The sequence below is a fragment of the Thunnus thynnus genome, chromosome 2 (assembly GCF_963924715.1).
Source record: "Thunnus thynnus chromosome 2, fThuThy2.1, whole genome shotgun sequence".
Lineage (NCBI taxonomy): Eukaryota > Metazoa > Chordata > Actinopteri > Scombriformes > Scombridae > Thunnus > Thunnus thynnus.
This window is the reverse complement of record NC_089518.1, coordinates 13,980,823-14,008,180: the sequence shown is the minus strand read 5'-3', so window position 1 is coordinate 14,008,180 and position 27,358 is coordinate 13,980,823. Positions and strand designations below refer to the sequence as shown.

General features: G+C 41.5%; 1 protein-coding gene across 10 annotated transcripts in view; it reads right to left on the bottom strand.

Annotated features, from left to right (window-relative positions):
- rimbp2b (RIMS binding protein 2b) overlaps positions 1–26,304 on the bottom strand; it is an 81,574-nt gene extending 55,270 nt beyond the window's left edge. For 4 of the 10 annotated variants that reach the window (XM_067604624.1, XM_067604614.1, XM_067604617.1 and 1 more), the window contains exons 1-4: positions 25,866–26,295; positions 25,197–25,290; positions 24,972–25,103; positions 13,265–13,402 (exon numbers count right to left, since the gene is read on the bottom strand). In XM_067604624.1, the coding sequence (XP_067460725.1) occupies positions 13,265–13,402; positions 24,972–25,103; positions 25,197–25,262 (336 nt within the window). In that variant the 5' untranslated portion in view covers positions 25,263–25,290; positions 25,866–26,295. Of the gene's footprint in view, positions 1–13,264; positions 13,403–24,971; positions 25,104–25,196; positions 25,291–25,865 lie in introns of all 10 variants that reach the window. The other 6 variants (XM_067604638.1, XM_067604643.1, XM_067604649.1 and 3 more) reach the window with 4 other exon arrangements.
- Between the last annotated feature and the right edge of the window lie 1,054 nt (positions 26,305–27,358).

Genomic DNA, 27,358 nt, shown 5'->3' with positions numbered 1-27,358 from the left:
TGAGTACAGGTATTTCTGTAAACAGACAGGTAGAGCAGGACACATGAACAAGTATTGTGTGTGCGTCTATGTGTGTGTGTGAGAGAGAGAGCTACATACATAAAGGGACATCTCTCTCTCTCTCTCTCTCTCTCTCTCTCTGTCTCTCTCTCTCTCTCTCTCTCTCTCTCTCTCTCTCTCTCTCTCTCTCCGGTGCATGAGAGGAGATTTCTGCAGGGTGTGTTGGAGTGTGAGTCATCATCAGTGCAGAGAGAGAAAGAGGGGAGAGGCATTCTTTAAGTGGAAGACGGTGCTTATGGCAGCAATGCAGCAAGGAAATACTGTGCGCCCTATCTCACATGAGCATGGTTAAAATACACCACAGTTATCAAACAACAGCAGGTAAAGGACTCCTCGCTGGTAAAATGTACATGCAGTTAAAGTGTTATGCAACAAGAAGTCAGCACAACAGCTCCTATGTAGCATACTAATTGATCAGGGGCATTAGACACTACTGGGTTGGGCCAAAGCCTAAGCTTAATGTTTGAATAATGATGAGTGACTTTCCATTGTAGTCATGTTACAGCCCCTGCTCACACAATTGTAGTTTATAAGGTATGAAATGTTATAAAGTATAGGGTTAATGTAAAATAACACAAATTCAATAAATTACTCAATTATTCAATACATTATTCATTTTTTAGAGCTGAAACAATTAGTCAATGGACAGAAAATGTATCTGCAACAATAATTATTTTATCATTTCCATCAATTATTAAGTGAAAACTCACTTGATAAACTGGAACCTGAAAAAAAAACTCTCTGGTTTTAACTTTTCCAATGTGAGGATTTTTCGCTTTTCCCTGTTTTCTATTATTGTAAACAGATCATCTTTGGGTTTCAGGTCTGATCTTTAGAACTGATCTGACAACGCGAGACATTTCAAGATACCATCTTGGACCTGTCTCGGACAATTTTCACTATTAGACTGTTAGGTGGACTAATCAAAAACAATTAATAAGTCAGCTCTAGTCATTTTTATAACTACAGTAGTACAAAAAGGCACAACATTTCTTTAAAATATATCAGAGCTAAGTGGTGTAATCTTGCTCCCTTAAAGTCCATTTATACTGTAACCAAATCCAGTCTCTACTGTAGAGATCTGCCCATTTTTAAGTAATGATGCTAGTTTCTAGAAATTTCCAGAAACGTTCAGAACATTCTTGAAGGACAGCACTGGACGGAGGTAAAGCCACTGGCAGAGTTTCTCAAAGGCTTTAAAAAACATGGAAAAACATGGTGGTGCAACATCGCGGGCTCCGCGGAAGAGGACCCGCTCCCTGTGTAGATATAAATGGCTCATTCTAAAGTAATAAAAACACGACAATTCTTATTTTCAGGTGATTATACACTAAATAAAACCATTTCCATTTCTGCCAAGTCCGTTCCACTAGATGCCACTAAATTCTACACACTGCACCTTTAAGTAAAAAATAAGACTTAAAGTCCAAACATTATTCTAAATTACTTGCTAAAATAAGCGCTTGTCATCAATGAAAAGTTGAATTCTACAAGGAATAATTATTTTGGTACAGACGAGTTTAACACCAGTAGAATCCCAGTAGTTAATTTTGTGTTATGAAAGAGTGAACACTCAAAAAACAGTTATGTCAGGAAAAGTCAGGAAAGGAAACAGACTGGCCTCCATTGGGCTTGTGAAAAACATCAAACAAGCAGAATTTAATTCATTGGGCTGAACTTTCCCCTGACCCCCTGAATTTACTCACCCACATCATATAAAGGTTACCTTTTTTCTAAGCACTCTCACTAGCTCAGCCTTACCTTCTCCCACACAGAGACGGTGCAAGACTGAAAGACTAATTCCCTCATATCCAGACGAGAAGCAGGTAACAAACAGCAAGTTTCGGTCTCCAGATGTCTGTCCGGACCGTAGTGATGGAGAGACAGACAGAGCTGTCTTCACAGAATTCTGAAACCGCAGCATAAGTCTGCAACCTGATCCTGAAGTTCAGTTGAAGTCCATGGTGCTATCTAAGCCTGCCGATTAAATTACAGCACACTGCCAAAGCTCCAGTCGCCCAATAACACACCATCAAAGACTGACACAGTAAATTAATATGAACTCAAGGCCAGTGTAACAACTTCATGTACTACAGGACAGTGTATTCATGCAGCAATGATAGGAAAGCCTATCCTGAAAATGTTAACAGGTATTCTTTGACTCCCAGACATTTTCTGATCTGTTTTTTTACTCTCTATGAGGGTGCAAGTTAAATATTCAGTCCCTGAGAAGTGGCTCAGTGCTCGGTAAGACCTGTGTCAGACTACGCTTTGAGTACAATTGGATACAGCAGTGAGAGTGGAAGACTGGCTCCTTGCTATCTTTTCTGGATGCTGATAAAATATACAAAATACAGTATACAGTAGGGTATGTTTATTCGCTCCGTGCTTTCACTCTAATCAGGACATTCACAGGACTTTCCCACTGATGCAGAGGGGATCCTGAGCTGGTTCTCATTTCACCAGAAATCCTTGAGATACCTAAGACATCAGCTAAAAAAAAAAGTCTGAAGGAGAAGGAGAGAAGGAGAGAGATGCAATCTAAGCAAGTGACCCAGAAGACAACCTTTTCCTGGTGAACTCATTGGACAAAAAGTCATGTCAGCAGTGTGAGTCATCCCACGTCGGCCTGTCAGGACCATTTGCCTCTCACACTCATCCCAAAGTACCTACTAAGAACAAAAACCTCATACAGGCATCATCTCAAATGCAGCAAGTAGGAGGAGAGTAAACTTAACAGTCAACAACCCGCTCTGAGAAAAAAAAACACGTCTAACCACTGAACAAAACGCTCTGATGAACAGCATTACCGACTGAGACAAAGGAAGCAAGAGAGGGTTATAGCAGGATACAATGATACAATAGCTCCAGACAAACACAGCTCATCCCAACTCTTCTGACACTGTGAGTGGCCAGCTTATCAGTCAGCTCCTCTGTCTGTATGAGAAACGCTGGCAGCCATCGTTGGCCTTTAATTCCACCCAGGCACTGATCTAATTAAGGGGCACTAGACTGAGCACAATTGCCCACCTCCTGATTATTTACAACTACACAAAGATTTAAAAACAAAGCCGGTTTCATGTTCAACAAATAATGCATATTTATGAAATGAGAGCCAAATAACAAAAGGCATACATTTTTAAAGGGGCATTCAACTATTTTTCACATGAAGATCTGTCAACATGTCATGATAGTTGTACGATGCCTTCTGTGGCTCTGGATGGAGCTTTTTAAAGTCTGAAAAATAACCCTGATGATGTCATAGTGATGTCATCTGGCTTGAGACCTTAGAGTACAAATTTGTAATAGAAAGCCTGTGTCAGAAAGTTGGGGTTGGAGTTTGAAAGATGTGAGTATTTACCAGGCAGGGAGGGTCTTACAAAAGACACTACTGAGTTGCATTATGGGAATTGAGGGATCCAGTGTTTTGTTGGGCTGGAGCTTTACTAACGACTGAAAGTCAGGATATCTCGCCCTCTACTGCTTCAGTTTTGACCATTGTGCTTTTAATCTCTCTCTCTTGTGAGTCCTCCAACTTAATGATAGTGCAATGCTAAATTGCTCACTGAGCACAAAACAAATGCCAAAGAGTGCACTGCATTGTTGGAGCTACAACCATTATCTAAACCTCAGCATGTCACACCACAACTAAATAAATGGATACACAATACTGCGGTTAAAGTAAACACAATAAAACAGGTTTTATTGTGTTTAGTCATGAACTGTCCCTTTAAACTACTCTTGCACTTGACAGTGCAGCCTGGGGACTTCAGTGACAGGCATTGTAATTAGCCACTACATAATGGGAATGACTTTATTAAGCTCCTGCTGGGTCAGAAACAGATTTAGGTTACCAAAACACATGTGCTACCAATTATTCTTCTTTTAATCAGGTACCATTATTTCATGCTAGTTTTCTTTTTCTTTAGCTGCATCATTGCATAAGTGCACAAATGATACACAAAGTCAGACCTCTCTTTAGGAGAGCAGGTATCAATATTTATGGACTGACTGAGTCAATAAATACCAGTGGCCAGTCCAAAAATCAGTACATGCCTGCTACGTATTTTAATCTCCCTATGAAGGTCACATTACTCCAACAACGCCTGAGAGGGCGAGGCGCACGCACACTCAACTAAATTAGCCAGCAGCTTTTGCATACACACCACCCTGACCCTGCCCTAGTTCCGGGCCCGTCGCTAGGAGGGGCATTGGGGTGCAATGTCACCCCCAAGGCACATCTCCTGCCCCCCCACACACACATACCCACCCATCTATGCCATGTTGTACCCTCCATCTGACAAAATTAATTTTCTAATAAAAAGAAAAAATATGTGTGTTCTGCATTGCATTGCATTTGCATGGGGGCGGGGTCATCACTGTACATTTACTGCCAGATTGACAACTTACTACCTAACGACAACTAACGTTAAAAGTAAAGTTAAGCTTTGCTGTCTGCTTCATTTTGACTCATTTTAAAAAAGACGAGAGAGAAAGAGCAGCAGTGGTCGAGCGAGCTGGAGAGTGAATGAAGAGAGGGAGCGCTGGTAGCGAGAATGCCAGTGAATCAGATCAATAAAACGTTATTTTTTGATTGTTTCACAGCGGTTACTTTCCGGAGGACAAATGAACACGCCCACACCTTCGCTCAACCCTGCAGCTGAATGCCGCACCGCCTGATTTGGTCTCTGCTCTGCTCACATTCACCGTCACTTTTCTGACGCTCGCTCTCTCACTTAACCACTTTCCTGGGCAACAACACAAACGTTGACTCGCGTTTCGAAACAGCGCTGCTCAGAGTCGCCCAAACGCTATTGATTTTCGAATGAATGGATATTTGGCGTTATTTTTGGCATTTAAAAAATATTTTTTGGCCTGGCAGGGGTTCTCCTTGGCCTGTACAATTGTAGGGGAAACACTGAAACCTGTTTTGGTACAAAATTTAATTTTCAGGAAGACCAGTAACCATCAAACATCTCACACATAACTGCGAAATTAATGGTGACCCACAAGGTTAAAGCTTAAGCTTGCCACTCAAAGAATTTTGGGAGCTAGCATTAATAAAAAGTACGTATGGTGATGATGGATACAGTTTACGAAAATGGCTTAATGTTAAAGCAAATTCAACCAACAAAAATAAAGAGATGTCCAGCTTTGAAACAAAAGAAAGACAGGTTGTTGTGGGAGGAGGAGGGGACGAAATCATGAAGAAGGCCAAGCTAACATTAACGTTAGCCATGCAGCTGGAGCTCAGCCATTGTCAACAGTTCACAGGGGATCGGGTGTGACTGTCATTGGACCACAACCCTGGCCGTTTGTTTCAGAACAAGAGTTGCTCTTTTGTGTCATTGTGGTACCAGACTTGTGAACGGCTGGAATACAGTGTAAAGGCAGTTAATGTTAGCTAACGTCAGCTACGTTAGCTAACATTAACTGGCTTACTAATCTAACTTAAGAATGTTGTCCTTTACAAAATGCCATGAGTTATGTTTGTTTGGAGTCTTGCTATCGAGAATTTATCCGTTTTTCAGGTTCTAGCATGCATCCATGCTACAGCCAAGTGGTGCGCTGCCAAAACATTCTGGGTGTCACAGTTGGTAGGAGATTTGAATGCTAAAGATACAACTGAGGTTTCCTCCGTCAAGACAGGGCAAACCACTGATTTATCACAGTTTTGCAGCATTTTCGCCTTACTGAATTCCATTTGTGGGTTGTACATGGAATTTGTCGTCGTATTCTTTCTAATAAATAAGAGAGCAGCCCATGTCCCAGACTGTAGCAGTACATTTATGCCCGACACAGAATTAAATAAAGATTTTTTTTAAAAATTGTGTACAGATGGATCACTGTCTGCATTAAATATATTAAACATTCAAAATTCATTCCCAGTGTTGAGGAATGTCTTCACTGACCACCGTCAGTCCATGCACGCAAGGCGCAGCTGGTGCAGTTGGCCTTTGACAGAGACCTCACATGCAAATGCCTGAATGAATGGAAGGACAAGGTCCTCAGGACAGAGATTCCACACCGAGACATGTCGCCTGCAGCTCTTCTAACAGTGAGTCCAGTGGTTTAGAAAACTGTAGGTGGTGAGTGTCGCAGAGTGCGTTTAGAAACTCCGCTGTGAGGCCGAGTTCACCGAGCTGTGGAATAAGGCCAACAATGCTCACGCTGCTCAGGACAGTTGGATTACAAACACATTTAAACTCGTTATGTTATGTTGTGGTATTTTGGTGATATTAGCCAGCTTTTGCTTAAGCTACATTCTTGTTAATTAAGTTTGTACTAGTAAATGCTTATGCTACACTGTGATGCGCTCTGACGCATCAAATCTGTAATGTGTTTTTGTAATAAAGCGCGAGTTGTTAAGCATTATCTTAATATGAGGCGTTCTCTTGTCACATAGTGGTATGGCATTTTTAACCTGTAAAAATATATGTTTTCAACCACGTTTAAATCTGGCCCCCCTGTGGAAACTGAAGCGGGCCTGCCTAATTCAACTAATGTCACTGAAACACATACTATGTTAAATAGTGTAAAAACAGAGAGCACTCACCAGCCATGAATGGATTATAAAAGCCATCAAGTGGGAGATGCTCAAGCTGCACCTAAATAGGCTGAGTTTTCAGGGTTTAGTCCTGTGTAACTCATGTACATTATAGATGAGGCAGAGGAGAAGGGGAGTGTTCAGTGGAGCACTATCAGTTACCAGAAGGCCAATCTAAATCTCCACCATCATGACTAACCTCTATTTTGGAGCCACAGGGGTGACACAGCAACAAGCTCAGCCTCCCCTGCAGGCTGCTGTAAACTTAGGCACAAAACTCTGGCCTCCACGGAGCTGCACAGAAAGAGAAAGTAAAAAAAAACTGACTGTGTTCTCATTTCTAAAACTGAGGGACTGCCAAAGTGATTGCTGCCATCATATGAATTTGTCACTTTGCTAACAGGGCTTATGAAAGTTAGATGAACATTTTACGATCTTGTTAAAACCGGTTACATTATTAAAAGGGCACATTCATCCTGCGAGGCGAGAAAGAGAGCCTGTAGCAGATTGAAATTTTAATAAGCTCAATGCAGTTGCTAGAGATTGAGAAACTTGGCAGAGATTTAGCTTTGAAATCCTGAATATGGGCATGAGATGATTTAGCCTCATTGTATCATGCATGCACTCAAGCGGGTCAAAAGACAGAGGATTCTGCAAACCTGTGATAAACCCATTAACCAGCTTAGTTTCATACACTTCCCGCAGCATTTAATCTGTGATATGAAGCAATGTTTCTACTGCTATTTTTAATGTAGTCCCTTTTACTTTGGCATCATAAAGCACTATCAGGACTGTATATATTTTTATTTTAGAGGTCTATTCCTGAACTTGAAAGTAGCCACATTATCTCAAATCTGTATTTTTTTTTTGGAGTGTCAGTGGGGGGTTTTCCCTACATGGTGCCACACTGCTGCTGAATAAATACAGAGAGTAGTGTGATGTTAAAGCCCATGGCCATCATGACAGGCCAGACTGTAGATGAAGGTGGCTGGTGTCAGCAGGCTTGGAAACACCTGACCCTGGAAGAGACTGGAGAGGACTCTGCCTCTCTCTGCTATCCGTGATAAGGCTGCGATAAACGTTATCTCAGCATCATAAGTGTACCGTAATCTGGTAAGGTAAAGGCCCGCCCTTCGGCTACATACAGGACTGTGTGTATGTATTTTTGTGTGTGTGTGTGTGTGTGCCTTTGTCTGTTTACGCGCTGGCACCAGATACCCTGAGTGTTAAATTATGCCATGCATCCCGCCAGCTCCTTGCAGACCTGTTACAGCAGAGAAGCAATGGGCCTTGTTCCAATAGCAACACAGTCTTACAGTTTACATACAAGGCTCGTATCTCAGATAGAAAATGAGACGAGAGTCAGATCCATGTCTACTGTTCATGAGTGATGATACATTATGCTTTGTGTGTTCACTCTGTGGTTGATATTTGATTTGATGAAATTCAAATGAATAAATCACAATCTCAAGTATTTCTAAAGTTAAAAATACAAAACAGTCAACATTTACATTCATTTTTACTTGCTTTTCCTTTTATTTATAATAATTGAAAGCTGAATTGAGTACTTTTTGGTTCCTTTTGGGGTTGTAAGACAAAGCTGCTTTCTTTGTCACAAAAATGGGGGTGGGGGGTGGGGGGGTAGTCTTTAGAGTGCAGGCTTTACTATCACATCATGAGGTAAAAATAACACCTGGGCAACATCAGATTTGGATGCTGTTCATATCTGCTTTTACCTAAATAATGTATTCATATTCATTTATTTATTATTTATTTGTTTGTTTTTGAAATTATTTGAAAAAACAATCACTAGATTATTTGATATTCCCAATAATCACCGCAGGTCCAGCAACAACAGATGTGACAGAAAAATGGAAAAGTGAAAAAAAAATGAACCCACAAAAATATTCTCCACTCTTACTGTAGATTTTCACACATACTGCACAATGTTAGGTAATGTTAGCTGTCTATTCAGCTGTGCCTGGCATCAGTGCAGTAAAGCGTTGGGCTTGCTACTAAAGTCATAAAGAAAGACATACAGTAGATGTCAAGGAAGAACTTGGTTGAGCCCTGTGTGTCGGTAAGACAATGGCTGATAACTAGTCAGCCCACTGGAGAAGCAGAAAAGGCTGCAGAGTGAATGGTGTGTAGTAAAAGCAGTGTGTTGTCCTGGGTCAGCCAGCAGCATCTGAGCGTTAATAAGGGGGGTAATTGAATTAGAGGATCAGTGGAGGCCTGTAGTGTGGGCGCCACGCGGCTCTAATTTCATTATAAGTGATGTAAACATGAGGTTGGCCCCTAGCACAGGGGCCTCCCACATCAATACATGCACAAACACACATATAAAAATACACATGCAAAAATAAGACACTCACACGTGGCAATCAATTTACAACACCTGTTTGTTTCACGCAACATCCTGTCACAACACAGAGATTTCTACCTGTGTGTCAGTGTGAGTTTGTACTAATAAAGTAATAATAATGGATCGGCGGGGGAGCAGCATTATGTGGCACATGAAACACAGGAACACAGTGTTTGTGCAGCGTCAGCTACTGAATGTATTTGGAGTATTATTATATCTGATGCAGCGTGGTGTTACAGTTTAGCTCTGTTGCCTCACAGCGAGAAGGGGACTGATTGTCAGTCCTGGTCCTTTCTGAGTGAAATGAATGTATTCTACCCCAGACCTCTTAATATTAATAAACTAGAATAAATGATAAACCTGGGCAGTGACGGTGGTGTAGGAGAGACTGCATGAGACATGCAGAATATTTTTAGTTCTGTTTGTTTAGAGGAACATGATGGGTACGCCACAGTCTATGATATCTATACTGAGAAGTGACTGTGACTTTTTCCAATCTGTGTGATGCATATTCATGATCAACACTCAAATGTGCCTCGGCCTGATGATTCACTTGACCATCAAACTGAGCACAGCCTGAGCAAACCCGTAGGCCTGACTGTAGGCCTCCTCCAAGTCATGAATAGTTATGAGGGCAGGAGTTAACCAAGGAGAAACTGTTCACATCCCTAATAAGTCTTGCCCCTTGTCATCATGGCTGAGACACTCCAGAGACAGATGGGTAATGGTTCACATCCTCGGCTTATCAATATGCTGATGGGTCATTCAGAGCACAGGAGGAAAACAGAGGGATAAAGAGACGGGAATAATCTGAAATGCACAGAAATGACTCGTCAATCTCGTAACACCAAAAACATCACACATCCCATTACTCCATCAGGCAGTAAATCTTCTCCACTTTAAACAGCACATCTTCATGCAACTCACATCTGTCAAACGCTCAATGCTGAAAAATGCTCAAACGCTCGCTTTGACCAGCGTTTGACGGATGCGCCTGTTTTGTTTTTTGACACCCTAGAAAGTCTGCCAATTTACCTCAAGAGTTTACCCCTTGCAGAAGAGCTGGATGAAAACATGGGTAAAGACTTTAAAGACATTCAAAGTCTACAGCCATTCCTGTCAGGTTTTCAGGATAATTTAAAGCAAGACTGTAACTTTTGATTTTGCTGATACAACCTTACTTGTTCTGGTATGACCATTAGCATGTGGTGGCTGAAGTTCGCTAATGTTAGCAAACTCTAGATAGATATTACTGTATTAAAGGACATTACTGAGGCATTTTACTGACATGTTAACTCTGCTCTACTTGTGCAACTGTAACACTAAATTTACCATTATTACATAACTATCACATTTGGCCACAGTGGCCGCTGTTCAGCAAAAGATGTATACTGAAGTATCGCTTTGAAGAAGCAGAAGGCTTGGAGGAAAATAAATGTGTTGATTGGTTGAAACTTTCTATTCTGTTGGTTTGAATGCATTGATTTCACAACAGTATGAGTAGGTTAATGCCAAAAACATGACTGACATGTTATATCTAAATGTGACTAAAGTATAAGGCCAGACTTTAATTATCTCACTGTGACCATTTTTTCCAGAATTGCACTGTAAATGCGTAATGCAGTGTGTAGGCAGGAAAGTGACATGTCCCTTAATCTCAAATCCTCCTGCAGTCATACAATAAAAAGTCCTGTAACAGACGAAAACGTTATGTAAATGTCAGCTTTTGCAGAGTAACATCTATAAGTCAGTATCTGTAAAATTCTCTCTCTAGCACAAATCCGCAATCCTAAAAGAGGACAAGCAACAAAGGTAACAAAAAGGGTACAAAATCTCTAGGGCAAAGTTAAAAAATGTCACTTTTATCAAGCTCGCTCACAGGAATACACACATGCTGCGTGAGACGGAAAGATGTAACGCCCGCAGACAGCTGTGTACACAAGGAAGACACCTTAACCAGGGTGCGTCTGCGGTTAGTTGATTGCATCTCCATCATAAGATAACAGAGCTGCAGGCTAATGGTGCTTGCTGAGGAAGTGCCTCATGCTCTGTCAGTTTTTCATTACCACTTCACACAGTCTTACATAGGATCATGCAGTACTGGTAATTACTGATGGTATGCCAATCTTTCAGGATCCATAATCGGCTGTTTTTCCACTTCAGGGAATTAACAACACCACCTCCAACCCACCCATCCCTCTCTCCAATACCCTTGTTCTTCCCAGTCCAGTTCTCTGTTGACTGAGCGCTTCAAAACGCCAGCTTAATGACAAAATAGGACGCACGCAGACTTCAAAAGCACTCGTTTCCAAGCAACCACCACAGGTACGACAGAAGAGCTTTTGGATAACCAGACCTCATTCATGAATGTTATAATTATCAGCAGACACATCAAACGTTCTGTTGATTCACTGCCAAAAGCATGTGAAGGCATACACGCACTCATGTTCTTTCCACTGACTTATGACAACATCTTTAGGGAACTTGATTAATAAAAGTTTGATTAAACTAATTAATTCCAGTTTTGAAATATATGTTATTATTCACATTTAGTCTCTTTTAAAAATGCTGCTGCACATGACTGAGGAGGCAGGCGAGCCCTTAAGAAATGTTGACAAGCTAATTATCAAGTAGCCCTGTCACAAGCAGGCGGAGACTTTAAAAATAAAGTTCACACCACCCTCATTATGCAAACAGTCAGTATTGCTAACCTCGCACCCCTATACACTACAGCTCGCGGACTTTAACACGAGAAGGCCACACTCTCCGTGCGTGAGACAAGAAGGTTTGAGGGTTGTGAAAGCCATGTGAGAACGTGTGTTTCTGTAGTGCAGCGTGAATGCAAACCATCCGAACCGAAAGCAGAAAACATGAAAAGAGAAAGTCAATACAGACGTCGACTCTGTCAGCGCTGTTTGTTAGTTTCTTGTGTTACCATTTCTGCCAATATAACTCCTCTCTCTTCACTCCATTAGGAAATATCAGTTACATTAACTGTTAATTAACACGCAGGAAGAAGCTGCAAACAACAAAGCTTCAGTTTATGCTTCCGCCAAAAGATGTCAACCATAATGTCACCCTCTGTGAAAACAACAGTCTGGTGCTGAGGACACACAGGAGAGAAAGCCAGCAGCCCCACACATACACACACACACACACACACACACACACACACACACACACACGACTCATCCCCTCAGCACACGCACCACACTGAGGTTTAATCGATGCAGCTCATTCATATTGAACCACAGACGTCAGGGGAAGCCGGGGGAATTACAAGCAGCCTCCGCTGTGAGAATGCAGCCTGGAGGAAGCCTGAGGAAGACGAAGCCAGTTTCATTCTGGAAACCCGCTGTTTACTGTCCACAGCATTGCAACAACATGGCTACTGGGTGTCCCCACACCACAGGAGACAACACTACAACAGTGTTTAAACCAGATCGTTGACATCAGTGTGCTAAATTTGGGGGATATTTAAACATTACTGAATCTTTAAGAATGATAACATACACTTAAAAACTATCCATGTGACACTCGTAGATTGGTACCATCAGCATTCACGTGCAAAAAATATTCATATTTAGATAGATTCATATTTTACTGCATTCATAAATATGAAAAATGATATATCATGAAGTCACAACAATGCAGCAAGGTTTCATTTTGGATTAGCTGCCATATAGATTGATTGATTTTATACCAACATCCTTGCACTACAAACGCACCAAAAAGTTTGTTGACTCATGTAACAGACAGTTATGTGAGCAAAAAGTAATATAATAATCAAATAAACACTCAAACAAAGTATTCATAAGGAAAATATGGATGATTTAGTGTCAAAATTTCAAAACATACGCTAACGTATGCTAGGTTGGCAAACAGGCCAGTTTCCCAAAATCTCACTTTAGGTTTGGTGTCCTGCTCAAGCAGGGATGAGGAAATGTCACAGGCCCAAGTTCATGACTTGTCTCCTGACTTTTCCCTGACATGATCAGTAATCATGAAATACTGAGTAAACTGCAACTTTGACCCCAATTAATCCAAACGATGATTCCAAACGAAGGAGGGGGTAAGCAAGTTCAGTTCATTTCAAAATTAAACCAGTAACCAAAGGAAATAAAAAAAATCATGGTTCACAAGTTCACAATCCAAAGCAGAGAGAAGAACATGAAAGCTACACAACACTGCTAAAAGCAAATGCCTTAACAGCAGCCTCCTACTGCTCCTAATGACCCGTGCCCAGTGCAGCATCAACAAGCTTTTATCTCCCTTTCACACAGAGAACTCACCAGTAACTTCTGCTTTAGCCTTTGGTGGCTCAGGGTTTGCGGGCTGAGTCTCAGAGCTCCGCTGTTGTCCTCTAGAAGACGAAAGCTATCCAAACGCTGTATGCCTGGGAGCTGCAGTGGCAGAATTTCATTCCTCAGCTGTGGGGGAGTGAAACGGAAAAGTTGCAGTCATTTGAAGCATTTCAGCCAAATGAATACAGTAATAATAGTGCATTTCCTCAATTGCAAGTTATCGATATAACAGTGTCATTTTTACAATTTCATTGCACAGTTTTTGACTAACTTGAATTCAAATAATTGCTATTAAGTCTCACTGGTGATGAAATCTGCTAGCACTCTGTATGTGTAGGTGAGTGGCCGCTCAGAGCCAGCAGGTGGTCTGAGTGGAAAAACAGCTAACAGTGACACTCATGCAGCACAAGGAGAGTGTGTTCTCCTTCACGCGTTCAGTTTGAAAACAGAAAGAAAAGTGAAGTATCTACTGGACTACGTGCTGTCTGCATTGAGCACATGTGTGCAAATCAGTAAAAAAAAAGAGCCACACATAATAAAACAAGAAGGTGATTGTTTTCTTAATGGATGAGCTGTAAAATCAAATTAAAGTTGTCATGTGTTGTGCTTGTTAATCTTTACATGTCACAAGACGTCATGATTGGTATAATGGTCAACTAGATGCTTCACATAGTTCTGTTTATGCACATTTCCAGTCCTGAAAACAACCAAGCAAGATTTGGCCTAGTGTATCAATGAAAAATAACACTCACGCACTCATTCAACCAGATACTTACAAACCCACACAAGTATAAGATGCCAACAAGGTAAAATAACATCCTCTCTCCATGTTCAACCACTTAGCCAGCAATGCTGATAGCACTACCTAAACTGCTTGTTATTGCCAAGCTAGTGGAGCTGGCTGGAAATAATAATGCCCTGTTTTAAATTATTCATGGCTCCAGTCAGGTGGAACCAGATGCTGCTTTTGTGTCATAGAGGGAGAGCTGTAACTCGACTCAAGCATGGAAGGCCATCTATGTATGGGGGTAAAGACTGCATGGAACAAGCGTGGACGCTGCTGGGCTACAAACAAAACACAGGATGTCATGACACTCGCTTGGCTGTTACCATGTGACATTTTCCTGCAACTGTTCAGACCGAGGACGGCGGTTCAGCAGGTTGGTCCATATGGGGGCTGAAGCCTGAGGCGCTCCTTGCGGTTCACCCGCCCTGTGTTGGTGTCGCTTTGTACCCCACCCTGACATTTGTGGCCATGGCCAGAAGATGACCTTTTTTGTCCATGCCATGCTTTAGTGCTGAATACTAATGCTATGGTGCTGTGTGCCCGCCACTCATGGGAACAAGCAGTGCTATTTTTAGCTACATGTCCCCAGCTGCACATCTCCAACCCGGGGCCAATGGGCAATTAGTGTTTGTTTCTCATGGCAGGAGGCAGTGCCGTAATCTCCCTAACACAAACAGACATCTGGACACAGGACGTCTCTGTCCTGCCCCGTACCCCTACCGCAAGGCACGACTCCTAAAGCAATGCAGACCCTTCATCCATCTCAACCTTCATAGGAGCTCCAAAGCTCTTCTGTCTAGCATCAGTTGCCATTCCCCCGTGGAACTCTATGACTTATTCATCTCCTCATACAATAACTCGTGATCTTGGATGAAAATGAAATCATCTTGCATTTAAATATAAGCAAAAGTGACACCTTGATAAGTTCAAACAAAGTTGCCTTGTTTGTCAATGGGTCCATCAATTGATCCACATACGGCTTTTATATTTATAGAGCTGCAATTAACAAGTATTTTCATTATCAGTTGCTATCTGCCAATTATTCTCTCAGTCTATTGATGTAACAGTTTATTGTTTGTTCTATGAAGTGTCAAAAAATGGGAAAATTTTCTGAAGCCCAAGGCCAACAGCCCAATATTCAATTCACAATAATAATAATAATAATAAATCAGAGGAAAACAACAAATCCTCACATTTGAGACACTGGAACTAGGCGATGTTCAGCAATTTTGCTTGAAAAATGACCTAAATGATTAATCAATTCAATCAAAAGAGTTGCTGAATAATATTCTTTTGATCGACTAATCGATTCATTTACAAAATGTTTGAGCTCTAGTTATGTAGAAATGCCATTCAAAACATTTCATCACTGTGTAGATGACTGGCTTGCTCAGACACGCACATAGGATTTGAGTTAACAACATTTCAGGACAATATGAGCTTGTTATTTGTTTTAATTGTCGGGGCCGAGGGTTGACTTTCAGTTTTCACCCATATTAGGACTAATATTCATGCAGGCATTTCCAATTAAGGAGAATTAGACACCATTTATTATTTCAGCGTACAGGCATTTGCACAAACTCATGTCGGGCTGTAGCCCTAGATTGTCAGCATCTCTAAGATACTACACTACATTATGATATATTTGCCTGAACAGGTATAATAAGTCAGTTTAGGAGTCTGTATGTCATGACTGCCTCTTTAATTCATTTTAGTCAGGGCAAAGCTAATTCAATCCACCTTATTACAGCTTCTTCATGCAATTACCCTGTGCCCCTGTTCATTGATGGGCCAGGATGGAGGCAGTGGATTGGACAGGAGGCTTACCAACCCCACAGAGACCTATAACATAGAACAATGTAGCGTGCCCTATCACACAGTTAACAAAGATGAATCACTGCAAAAAAGGAATCATTGTGCTACAGCACCCACTGCAGAGCCGAGCTTTTTTTCTAGTAATCCACTGTGAAATTCTACTTGATCGGGACATTAGAATCAATTACATCCCCACATAAACACAAAGCATTAACTCCAGAGCACATTAGCATTCCATTAATCATTGTCAACATTAAAAGTGGTGTAGAAACAGCAAGTGTGCCTTGAACTGACTGCCACGGTGTGCCTGTAGCTCTGCCTGCCAATAATATGCTATCAAAGAGTTTGCAATTAACCTCCAACATGGTGGACAATACACACAGAAGAGCCTGTCCGTGTGAAGGACACGAACATTGGAAGTGGTGTTCAACAAACACCTCATACATCAGAGGATCCGGCTCCTCAAGTTGTCGACAGTATAGTGAATCAAATGGAGCACAGGCCAGGGTTCACATCAGTCTGTCTCATGAAGAAAAGATCAGAGGGAATCAGCCAGTGTGGGTTAAATAAACTTATGAGAGGTTAAACTGAGCATGCTGCATGATAGCATCACACATGATTTTGCTTTAAAAAAAAAAAAAACACGAATGCAGTGTGTACAAAACAGACACAGTAGGCAAAACCTGCAAGCAGAAAGGCAGAGACAGAGAGAATGACCGAGATTGAACCTGTGGAGATAAGCTTTTTTATTACAAAGCAAATCCTGACAAATAATCATCGTTGCCTGTGGATTTTGTCAAGATCCACATAATCATCCCAAGCCCCCGCCCTCAGACATGATCGTCCACCTTTCAGAACAGATCCAAACAGATCCAAACAGCCCTCCATCTCTCTGAGCTGACCACAAACACAGACTTACTGACTTACCGACTCCAGGAGAACCAGTTAAATATCTCATAATTATGCTTCATGTGTGCTATCTTCAAACTCACAATGATGACTGTTTGAACTTTTTAAGTTGCGTTAGTCAAGCCTGACTAGTGCTAACCAAAATCATGTTGGTGTGCAAGAAAGATGCCCAACAACAAACCACTACAACTAACTTTGAGGCGGATCATCTAATCTCGTGCTCTTTACGCCAGATCAGTGTTGTCCATCTGACTGAGTGGACAGCCCTGATCAACTCCAGGAACAATCAATTATGAATGCAGTCAGATCCCTGAGGTGATTACCGGCTACTCTCCTCTGACCTCCAGCACAGTCAGCAGCCAGTTCCTCCCGGACGTCTGAGTCCGACTACAGCAGTCAGTCAAACTGCCGACATGACGACAGCTGGCACAGCATATCAATTTACATTACGTTTGAGCTGTGAGAGCTATGGCGTAAAACAAACATATGCTGTATGTAAACATACACATGCATATAACTATGTGAAGATACAAACCATTACACACACATTCATCTACAGACAGATGCAAGTGGATACACACATAAGAACATGTGCACAAATACTGTATACTGAACGTGCGTGTAAAGAGGATCAAGTGTAGAGGCATTACACACCAGGGCTTAGAAAGCACAAACATCTACATAAATCTGCTCTCACATGAAAATGCCCTCAGGATACAAAAGAGAGAGGGCGGTGAACCCATGCTTGCTTTGTCATGCATGGGATAGTCCAACAATCAGACCAAGTGATGCGGCTGATGACAATGATAATGCACTTTCACTCTGCTGTCACCAAGTCTCACAGAGCCATCTTTACAGAGATTTCCCAGTGAAGATGGTGTTATGTAACAGCAGCCGTGGACCCTGCTGTTCATATCACTAATGCCTCACACTGTGGCGGGGTCACGTGCTTTATCCAGGCCACATCCAGGCGCCAGCAGCAGCAGTGTTCCAGCTGTTACTACAGCCTAGCTTCAGTCACTCAGGACCACGCTGAGCCACGCTCCTCTCACACTAAGCGGCTATGTTCAGCACCTCAGCCCTTCTCTTTCTACTTTGGTCTCTCCAACAGCAGCATCGGAGGCCATGCTTTATACGAACACATCTTATAGTATGCAAATCATCTACCAAGAAATGTCCACCTTACACATACATGTACAGGAGAAACAGATGAACCTTTTGGCATAATGTTAGGGCATAGCATTGTTGTGAAATATATTTTGTCCAGTTTTGTTGTGGATTACCAGCTGTGTATGCCATCTACATTGCCCAGAAGGTTGCTAACTGCATGATTATGTAATGATCTGTTGCAAACTCTGACGATACATGTTGTGGGACACAGCCATATAGAGTTAATGAATTTTATATAGACTTAAACAGACCAGCTTCAAAGGGATTTGGTAATTACTCTTGGCATTAGCACCACCACAAACACTTGAGGTTTATTTTTTTCTAAGAACTTACAGTGTTTGTTTTAACCTGCCTCATAGTTTCAGTTGACTGACACATCAGCATGGCGAATATTATCATATTATCTAAGGTTAGTGCAGATATGTCAGTATCAGCAGGTAAGACGGTATCAGTGAACAAGGACCAAGAAAACACAGTACAGAAATTACAAAGATATGTTTTTTATTTAGAAACTTTCTAAATTTCTATAATATAGTTTGTGCCCCAGAGAGCACTGATAATTTCATGTTTTTTACTTTAAAGCTGCTCTCATGAATCATTTTATATTAAAGATTAAGATATTATTATTATTATTAGGATCAAAAGACTACTTGTATGCGTAAAGGGATCACTTGTAGTGATGAAGAGAATTTTCACCTGACTCCGAAGTTCTATCACCAATACAGAGCATTTCAGCATCTTTCGGATCATTGTTTTGAGACAGATGTTTCTGGCAGGAGTTGCTGGGGACCAAAGTGGAGCTAGAAGAAGAGTGAATATTGGAGTTACATTCACCAAAAGGCCAGAAACACGACTGCAACATAATGCTAATTTTGCTCCGTGTCTGGATGTGTAAAAAACATCTACTTGCTATGTCAAGGTTGTGTTTAAAGTTCATTTCTGTGGCCCCCAAGTGGCAAAAAAAAAAATATTGAGGGTTTAAATGTCCTGCTCGTTACAGATTTTAATTGATCCTTATCAAAAATAAATGTTTTTAGGTTAAAGAACAAAAATAAGGTAATATACATTTATCGTTATTTTTCAAATGCCGGTCAGTCTACTACATATACCAAATGGGCAAAACACCAGATGGATTCCATATGGCATAAAATCAGTAAGCAGATGTTTTTAAATTCAGATTAAGTACTTTTCTATCACTGAAAACAAAATGTCTGAACTCCCAGTGAGGTAAAACCCCGCTCATTTGGTGCTACGCAAAGGAGGAAATAAACAGAATTTTATGCAAATATTATTTGACCCAGTTCTGGATTTAAGAAATACACAACAGTACTCTTTCCCCCTCCTTGAACTCCCCCCTTCACCACCACCATCCTACCAACTCCATCCTTCCATCCCTTCTCTTGCAATCAACTCATTGCAGAGCGAACAATTTTAAGTTAGAAATATGAATACCCGTCCCCGGTGCATTGTGAAGATAAAAGTCGCTTGCTGGCAGCTCAGGGATAACCAGTAAAATGATGAATGACCATGCTTGCTTGTCAAGGTGGGCAGGAGGCGCTACAGTATGAATGGGAGTTTGTCGTCAGAGTACTCTCTCATGTCTGAGGTGCGGGTCGAGACTGACAGCCCTAATTATGGAAGCTCTTCAAATGAGTGACCTTGGGAGGCGACAGAAACATCCATACCTGTGCACTCGTGCACGCTCACGCATACACACACAGTACACACGCAGACAACATATTCTCTCACAGTCACAGTTCAGCCTTCAATGTTTATTCCCACTCCCACCCTCTTCTCTCATGACTGCCACCTATAGGATCATGTCTCATTGCAAAATGCTGCTCAGTGTTGGAGCTAATGACACAACATTTAGAAACACACTTACCTCCTTTTCATATCTATTCATGCCTACTACAACCTATAGTGTCAAATTATAATGCACAAACACACACTCAATGACACCTTTTATTATATGAAAAAAACACCAATCATATCAGCTGTTATCTTAGCAGCCTTGCACTGATATTAGTCTACTGGTGAGGAATTATCTGCACAAATACAACCATTTAGCATTCATATCTCCAATTCATTAATACAACTTCATTAACCCCAATGACACATCTCTGCATGTAGACTTTACAGAAAGTGCCTTCCGATGCCTATCCCCGACAGGCATGGCAGTGACAACCGGAACCAACGTCAACCCCAAAAATCATGTTATATCACCCACAGACAATAAACAGACTGCTCTCGCTACGCTGACTAAACTATTCTGTGAAAACACACTGCAGCATGTTTTCAATTAGGACAAGGAACTCAAACAATATACAAATATGGAGTGAATCCTTACTGCATGCAAATTATGTGCAGTGTCCTCTGGCTCCTCTCAGTGCTGTCAGACCTGGATATTCTGCACTCCTGTGCAGAACAGCTCAAAACAGGCTGATGCATCCCTTGAGAAATACATATAACGGTACGGAGCTACATGTGCACGATAGACAGAAGAGTATATTTCAGTTATGTTAGCCGCCAAGAGTCTAAGACACTGAGATCAACCTTATCCCCCCAGCAGCAGCAGTAGCAGCACAGGGATCCTGCTGCAGAGGCAGCACAACAATCCCTGGCTCAGAAAAACACACACGGCTTGACAGCAGACAGTAGACGGTACAGTACCTTGGCAGCAGCGGTTAAAGAACCAATGCAGTGGCAGGTGTTTCCTTTTGGGTCGGAAGGACAGATCAGCCAGCAGCAGGACCAGGACGATGTCTATGGCAGCTCTGTAGCATAAAATGGTTCATCAATTGCTCGGCAGAAAGAGGCACAGCCAGGCAGCACAGGGGGAGAGAGAGAGAGACAGCCAGCGAGCATCATTCAGCTCACACTACCGTGGCTGTGCAGCAGAGCACGCACATCAACACGCCCCCTTTCTCTCTCTCTCTCTCTCTCTCTCTCACTTTCTCTCTCTCTCACACACACACACACACACACTTAGTCACACACACACAGGCACGCAGGGGTGCAGAGGCAGTGCAGTGCGCAGCGGCACTGAGCAGCGCTCCCTCTCCAGGATGTCTTTCGTCTTCCTTAATCAGAATTGGTCATTCTCTGTCTTATTCTCAGCAGTCACACACAATCCTGTCAATAAACCCCTCCAGTGCTGCGTTCCTCTGTACCGCCTGCCCACCTAACCACCACTGATGAGCAGCCATGATTGAAGCTGGCAAGGTCATGTGAGGTTCTCTGGCGTCCCCCTTGGTCTTTCCTCTCAGTTTTGTTGCACTGCTTCTAAGCTGTTTTCTTTTTTTTTTGCAAGCTGATACAGAGACTCTGCCTTGCCTCGTCATGGGTCATTATGCCACAGAGGCTCCCCGGAGGCTCAGCTTGACAAACCCTCACTCACTGAACGGTGGGCCAGACCAATCAGCTATCACAAACCGCAGCAACGCCACTGCCATCCAATCACAGATCAGGAAATCAAGTGCAGAAGGGTATTAAAGGAGATTATTTGGGCCATCCTGGGGCTTTTTTTTTTTTACTGTAGGGAGATGTGGAGGAGAGCAGCACAGCATGTGCGGTGAGGCTGCCCTCTGTGGCTGACAGCGGCGCTGCACTCTGTTGTGGGAAAAGGAGAGAGAGGAGGAGCAGGGCCCAAAACAGATATGCTCTCCTTAGCGTGGATGCCTAGCAACCACAACAGCTCCTTACCTCTGTTTAGAGCCTTCCCTCCCCCTCCAACGGGACCCTCTCTGCAATCCCAATTGGGAGCTTATATCACAGTGGCCGTTTAACAGTCAAGGCACCGCTACATCACACACGATTGATGTCAAATGTTCCCGCCCATGTCCTCTACCTGGTGTGTAAACACAAAAGGGGGAGGTGCTGAGCTCTGACAATGAGCAGGAAGCACACCTGATGTTTTCACTATAACATCAGCTGCTATAGGCGACTGCACTGTACATTATATGTCCTCTAGGGCCACCAGTAAATTCACCATAACACAGCAGGATAAAAAAGTAGTACCCCAAGCATTAAACTTCTTTGATCATTTTGACAAGAAATCTATGTTCAAATATCTGTTTTTATCCTATAATTTATGAATGCAGATGTAATGAATGACCTTCAAATGTCTGCGTAATTGCTCCATAAGAGAAAATGATGCAGTCTTGTATTTCTAAGTCTGTTGTATTTGCCCTCCTATGACACTTCAAAGCTGCACAGTTTAAAATAGATACAAGCTTTTAAAGTTCAGGTCAACTGGGAAAGACACAAGACTGACAGATCATTTTAATAAAAAATCATTTCCAGTTAACATCAAGCTGCAAATTATGTCGGAGCTAAGTGGGATCAAGGCACTGTCTGAATCTTTACAAGACAGGAGAGTGCTTTATAGCGTGCATCAGCTAGCTGTGCCGCTGCTGGTTTTGTGTGAGTTTATTTTTTTTTTTTTTAATAATGATTCACAGGACGCCTGCCTACCTTAGAATGTTAAAGGGAACCAAACCTGTTCAGACAGCTGTCAAAGGATGTCAGAAGGCAGAAGAGGAGCTCCAGGCCTGCCTTAACTCAGCTGACTGAGACACGTTTGGAGGTGTGAACAACTGTTTTGACATCCCCTTTTGTGAAGGCTTCTGCATATTAATAAAAAAAAGAAAACAGTGTGAGGTGCAACAACAATAACACGAAGAGCTAAAGCAGCTTATATGTTAAGGAATATGGAATAGAAAAGACATATTTTGTGGATGAGTACTGAAGCAGTCAGATGATATTTCCATGTAGACAGGAAATTTTCAATCTCATGACCAGGCAAGCCTTCATTGTTAATTTCACAATATAACGATAACCAAAACCCTGGATAATATTGACTCTCAAGCCATTACATTCATTTTATACCAATATTAATGCCCAAGAGAAATTTGTATAACATTTAATGTTCAAGACTTAATAAGAAGCTATGACTTTAACTCAAAGTTAAAGGTGGGCTACCCTGTGGAGTTTTTGACTACTAGTAGTTTTTTTTTTTAATTTTTTATCTCGCGTGCACCACCAAAACATGCAGACAGCAGGATTCACATCAAGCCTTTGGTTTCAAGTTCCACTGACTGACAGTTGGTGGCGGTAACGTGCCAACAGTTGTAGCAAAGCACCTACAAATGTAGTGAAGAAAAAGACTGCTCACAAGCAAGCATGGATGTAAACAATGCATGATTTAAAATATTTAAATATTTAAATATCTCAGCTTTGCAATGTTTTATGAGGACATGCATTCAACACATTTGTTACACCTCAAGGATACACAGACACTGGATGTAAACATGACGTTTTGTTTGTTTACCAGAAGACTTTACAGGGCACCATTAAAGTTTGGGAAAAGGATAAAGGGGTTAAGGTTTTTAAAAAAACTCAGCTATTCTTTCATATCAGCACTGTGTGGGTGTGGTTTGATCAGATTTGATTGACAGATGTCTTGCAACAGACATTAACAGTCCTGCCCACTTCAAGTATATGAGGGTAAACCTCTGCTATTCTCATTAAAAGTGCCTGAAATGGCTGCAAGCTCTCCACTCATAAAGTTCCTACATTTAAATGACTGCCACCCTTCAATCAAGCTCTTTAAGTTTTTTAAACAGATACAATAAGACCCACTAAGATGTCTGTCAATTTTGTGTGCCGATAACAACCTTGAACACTTTAAAGACAGTAGAGATAAAGACTGACTTTCACAAGAACCCACAAAGAACTTTCTACCTGGAAAATACCAGATGCTACTGCAAACATTGCGGGATTTAATCAAATACATCAAACTACACGATGTGTCACAACATACTTGTGTCAAATTCTACAGACCTGTCACTGAAAACATCCCTTCATGTATCATCCATCACAGCATGGTTTGACTTTGTATCCTTTAACTATGAGGACAGTCACTTACTCTCCATACCAGCCCCAAATCCAAAGCAGGGAAAAGCACCAAGTACCCAGTTTACATAACACAGTACACTCTTGATGATGGTTCATCATTGGCTGCAACAGTCAGCACCGCAGCAGTTTCCTTCCCACAGCTGTGTCCTCAAACAAACCTGTCGAAAATCCATCACCCAGTACCTGCATCCCCAAGCAGGTTCAAATACCGTCACAAACACACACACAATACAAATACACACATCACTAAGGGATCACATACTGGCCGGTAATCTGCACATGGACAATCATAAGCTACTCGGCTATTTACCAACCCAGCTGCATATTGTACATCTGCAAAATCACTGCATTTCACTCTGATTCTTCTTGTTTTGTTTGTACAACAGCAGCAATTTCAAATCACTTCTGCTCTCTTAATTGTGAATCTACTGACTAACTAACTACACACTACACACTACAATACGTTCAATACCGCGACCATTACCGTTAAGAAAAATGTTCTTTAAAAGTGTATTGTGTTTAGCGTATACGAATCCCTTTGACATTCATATTTTTTACCCTGCCCATAGTATGTCATATTATGGTTACAAAGTTACTTAAAAACTAACAATATTTCTAAATAAATAACTAGATTTGCCAAAAGTATAAAAATACATGTTTGGATGCGGGTATGTACAATTACAAACCAATGCCAAACATCTAGCACACAAATGCAGTTAATCTGTTGATATATTGCATATTTTAAGACTTATTTAATTAAATACATGTTACATAATGGCATGTTGGGTAATCTCTTTATAAACAAGCAAGTACGACTTACAGTAAATAAGGCACTACGATACCTCATGCATTTAGTAGCTGCATCAGCTGCATAGGAAATGAAAATACAACCACTGAGTGCCACATATGGTTGCATCTGTTAATGATGAGCCTTGAGAGTAAAGAGCCTTGGCTGAGGAGTGCACGATGAGGTCAGATTATGGCTGCAGGCATCAACAAGTGCTGATCCTGCTAGTGTCCAGACACGACTGAATCAAAGCTTATTCATCGAAAGCTTTACAACCGACACGCAGGCAAACAGCACATCACGCTCACCTTATCTGTGCCTCTCATCCGGCTGTTCTTCTTCGCTGTGGCTAACCTTTGTCTCTGGCTGCACACGACCTCCCTCTGAGACTGTTTCAGGAGTTTCTCCACCTGGCAAGTCTTCTGGCAACCCATTGTCCCCTGGGATATAAAAACAGACATCAAGTTAAGCCACGCATCAATCACATTGCATCTCACTAATATGTTTCCTGTCGGTTACAAGCAAGAGCCTACCATGACAGACCAGTTTGCATGCTTCCCCCAACGCTTGTCATGGTCGGCAGTGCCGGATGATGTCATGACTCCAGCATGTTCAGATTATAAATATCTGTATTCAGCGGAGTTACATAATAAGGGATGTTGGATTATTGCCAGGACACACAGACAGAAAAGACTGCACAGCTGCCACAAGAAATACATGAAAATACAAAACTATAATTACATTTTTCATTGTTTAAAAAAAGCAGAAAAGAGCTGCATGTGGGATATTTACTGTACTGTATTCTTAAAATGTATTTCTTCTAAAGGGAACTCATTTCATTTTATTTGTTGTTCATAAGATTAAATAATTGGATTGCTGAGTGGAAGTGATGATGTTTAGACAAGTAAACAGGTTCAAATGTCACCATAAATCATAAAATGTAGGCTTGATTTTTGTTAAGTGTACAAAACATTCTAATACAAAGCTACAGTTGAAGAAAAAAAATGGTTTGCATGCTGAATTATTATGTTTAAACACAAGAGGACATTTAAATTGTCAGCATAATTGGACTTGCTTACAATGCAAGTTTTCTTTCATGTTTAATTGATGATACAGTGATTCACTGTAGCTGTAGGCTATGATAACACTACAACATTCCACAAGTACACAGTATGTTTGTTGAATATTTTATTAACACCCACCTCTGATGCAGACAAGCAGGCTGCAGCAGAAGTGAGGCTGTCTGGTCATCAGTTACAGTAACTTTCTCTCCTGGGTCATCAAAGCCAGCATGTTCAAAAACCACTGCAAGACTATTAGCTTCTGGCTTTTCTTTCCCTGTCAGCTTCAATTCCAGTTAGACGAGTACTCTACTACCCTGCATTTCAATATCATCCCTTTGAGGGCAGAGACATCTCTTACATCGTACACACGCAGTCACAAGTGATTCTTTCAGCCCTCAAATGCCGCTTCAACACAGAACAAGAATCGTGACGCTGCTGCGTCATCTTGCGTGACTGTCTTCCCTTTCTTCTCATTGGTTAGATGGACCTTTACGTTTGTTGAGCAATTTTTAGTATATGAAGGCCTAGGAGGTTAAAGATGCTCATACGCTGGCATACTGTAAACATAATACATACAGCCTCCACTTCGAAGAAAAACACAGTCAAACTGGCCCCCACGTTGTTTTGCCATGCGTGTATATACACGACATTATGGTAAGAATGCGACGTTCCGGTGAACGTGATTTCACATTCAGTCTGTCAGCCAGTCTGTCATTAATTAATAAATAAATAAAACAAAATGAATAAACATTAAAAAATAAATAAAATGAATAATGATATAAAAATAATTATAACTACCACCTGCAAACAGTATTTCAGAGAGCTTGCGTCTGTTGTCAATAGGTGGCGCTATGACTATGACTCAATATTGGCCTGTAGATGTGCTCAGGCCTGCACTCTTATCAAATATGTCAAGTTTGGGGCAGACTGGACAATGGTGAAGGTCTTTTTTTATCTTTACACTTTGCTGGCAAATTTGGGATTGATCTAACTGACCTGCTAGGAGAAGTTCATTGAAGCATGCAGCCTGTAAATTGCGCAAAATTCACTGACATTGCACTTACTTACTTACTATGCCTGACACTGCTGGAGAAGGCTATAGGCTGTCGACAAAGGACCTCCAAAGTTCTCGGTCACTAGCTTTCTTTTCTATCTGATACCAGGTGTTTCCCAGTCTCGATGTCTGCCTGTCTTGATGTCTTTTCCTCTTCCCTTGAGGGTTCCATGTCAGAGCTTGTCTGGTGGTGTTTGACACTGGTTTTTGTAGTGTGTGCTCGATCCATCTCCATCTTCTTTCAATCTCTTCTGCTGCTGGTAATTGTTGTGTCCTCATCCACAGATCATTATTGCTGATCTTGTCTGGCCAGTGGATATTAAGATTTCTTCTTAGACAGTTTTTGATAAAAGTTTGCACTTTATTGAATGTGTTTGTATTGTGAATTCTCCAGGTCTCGGTGCCATAAACCAGCACAGAGATTTTAATTTTTTTCGTTGCTGTATCACTCTAGAGTGCCAGATGTTCTTGAGCTGTAAAAAGACTGCCCTTGCCTTGCCTATTCTTGCATTGACATCTGCTTCTGTACTTACCTGTTTGTCAAGTAGCTATTGGACTCTTGAAGCCTGCTGCCTTC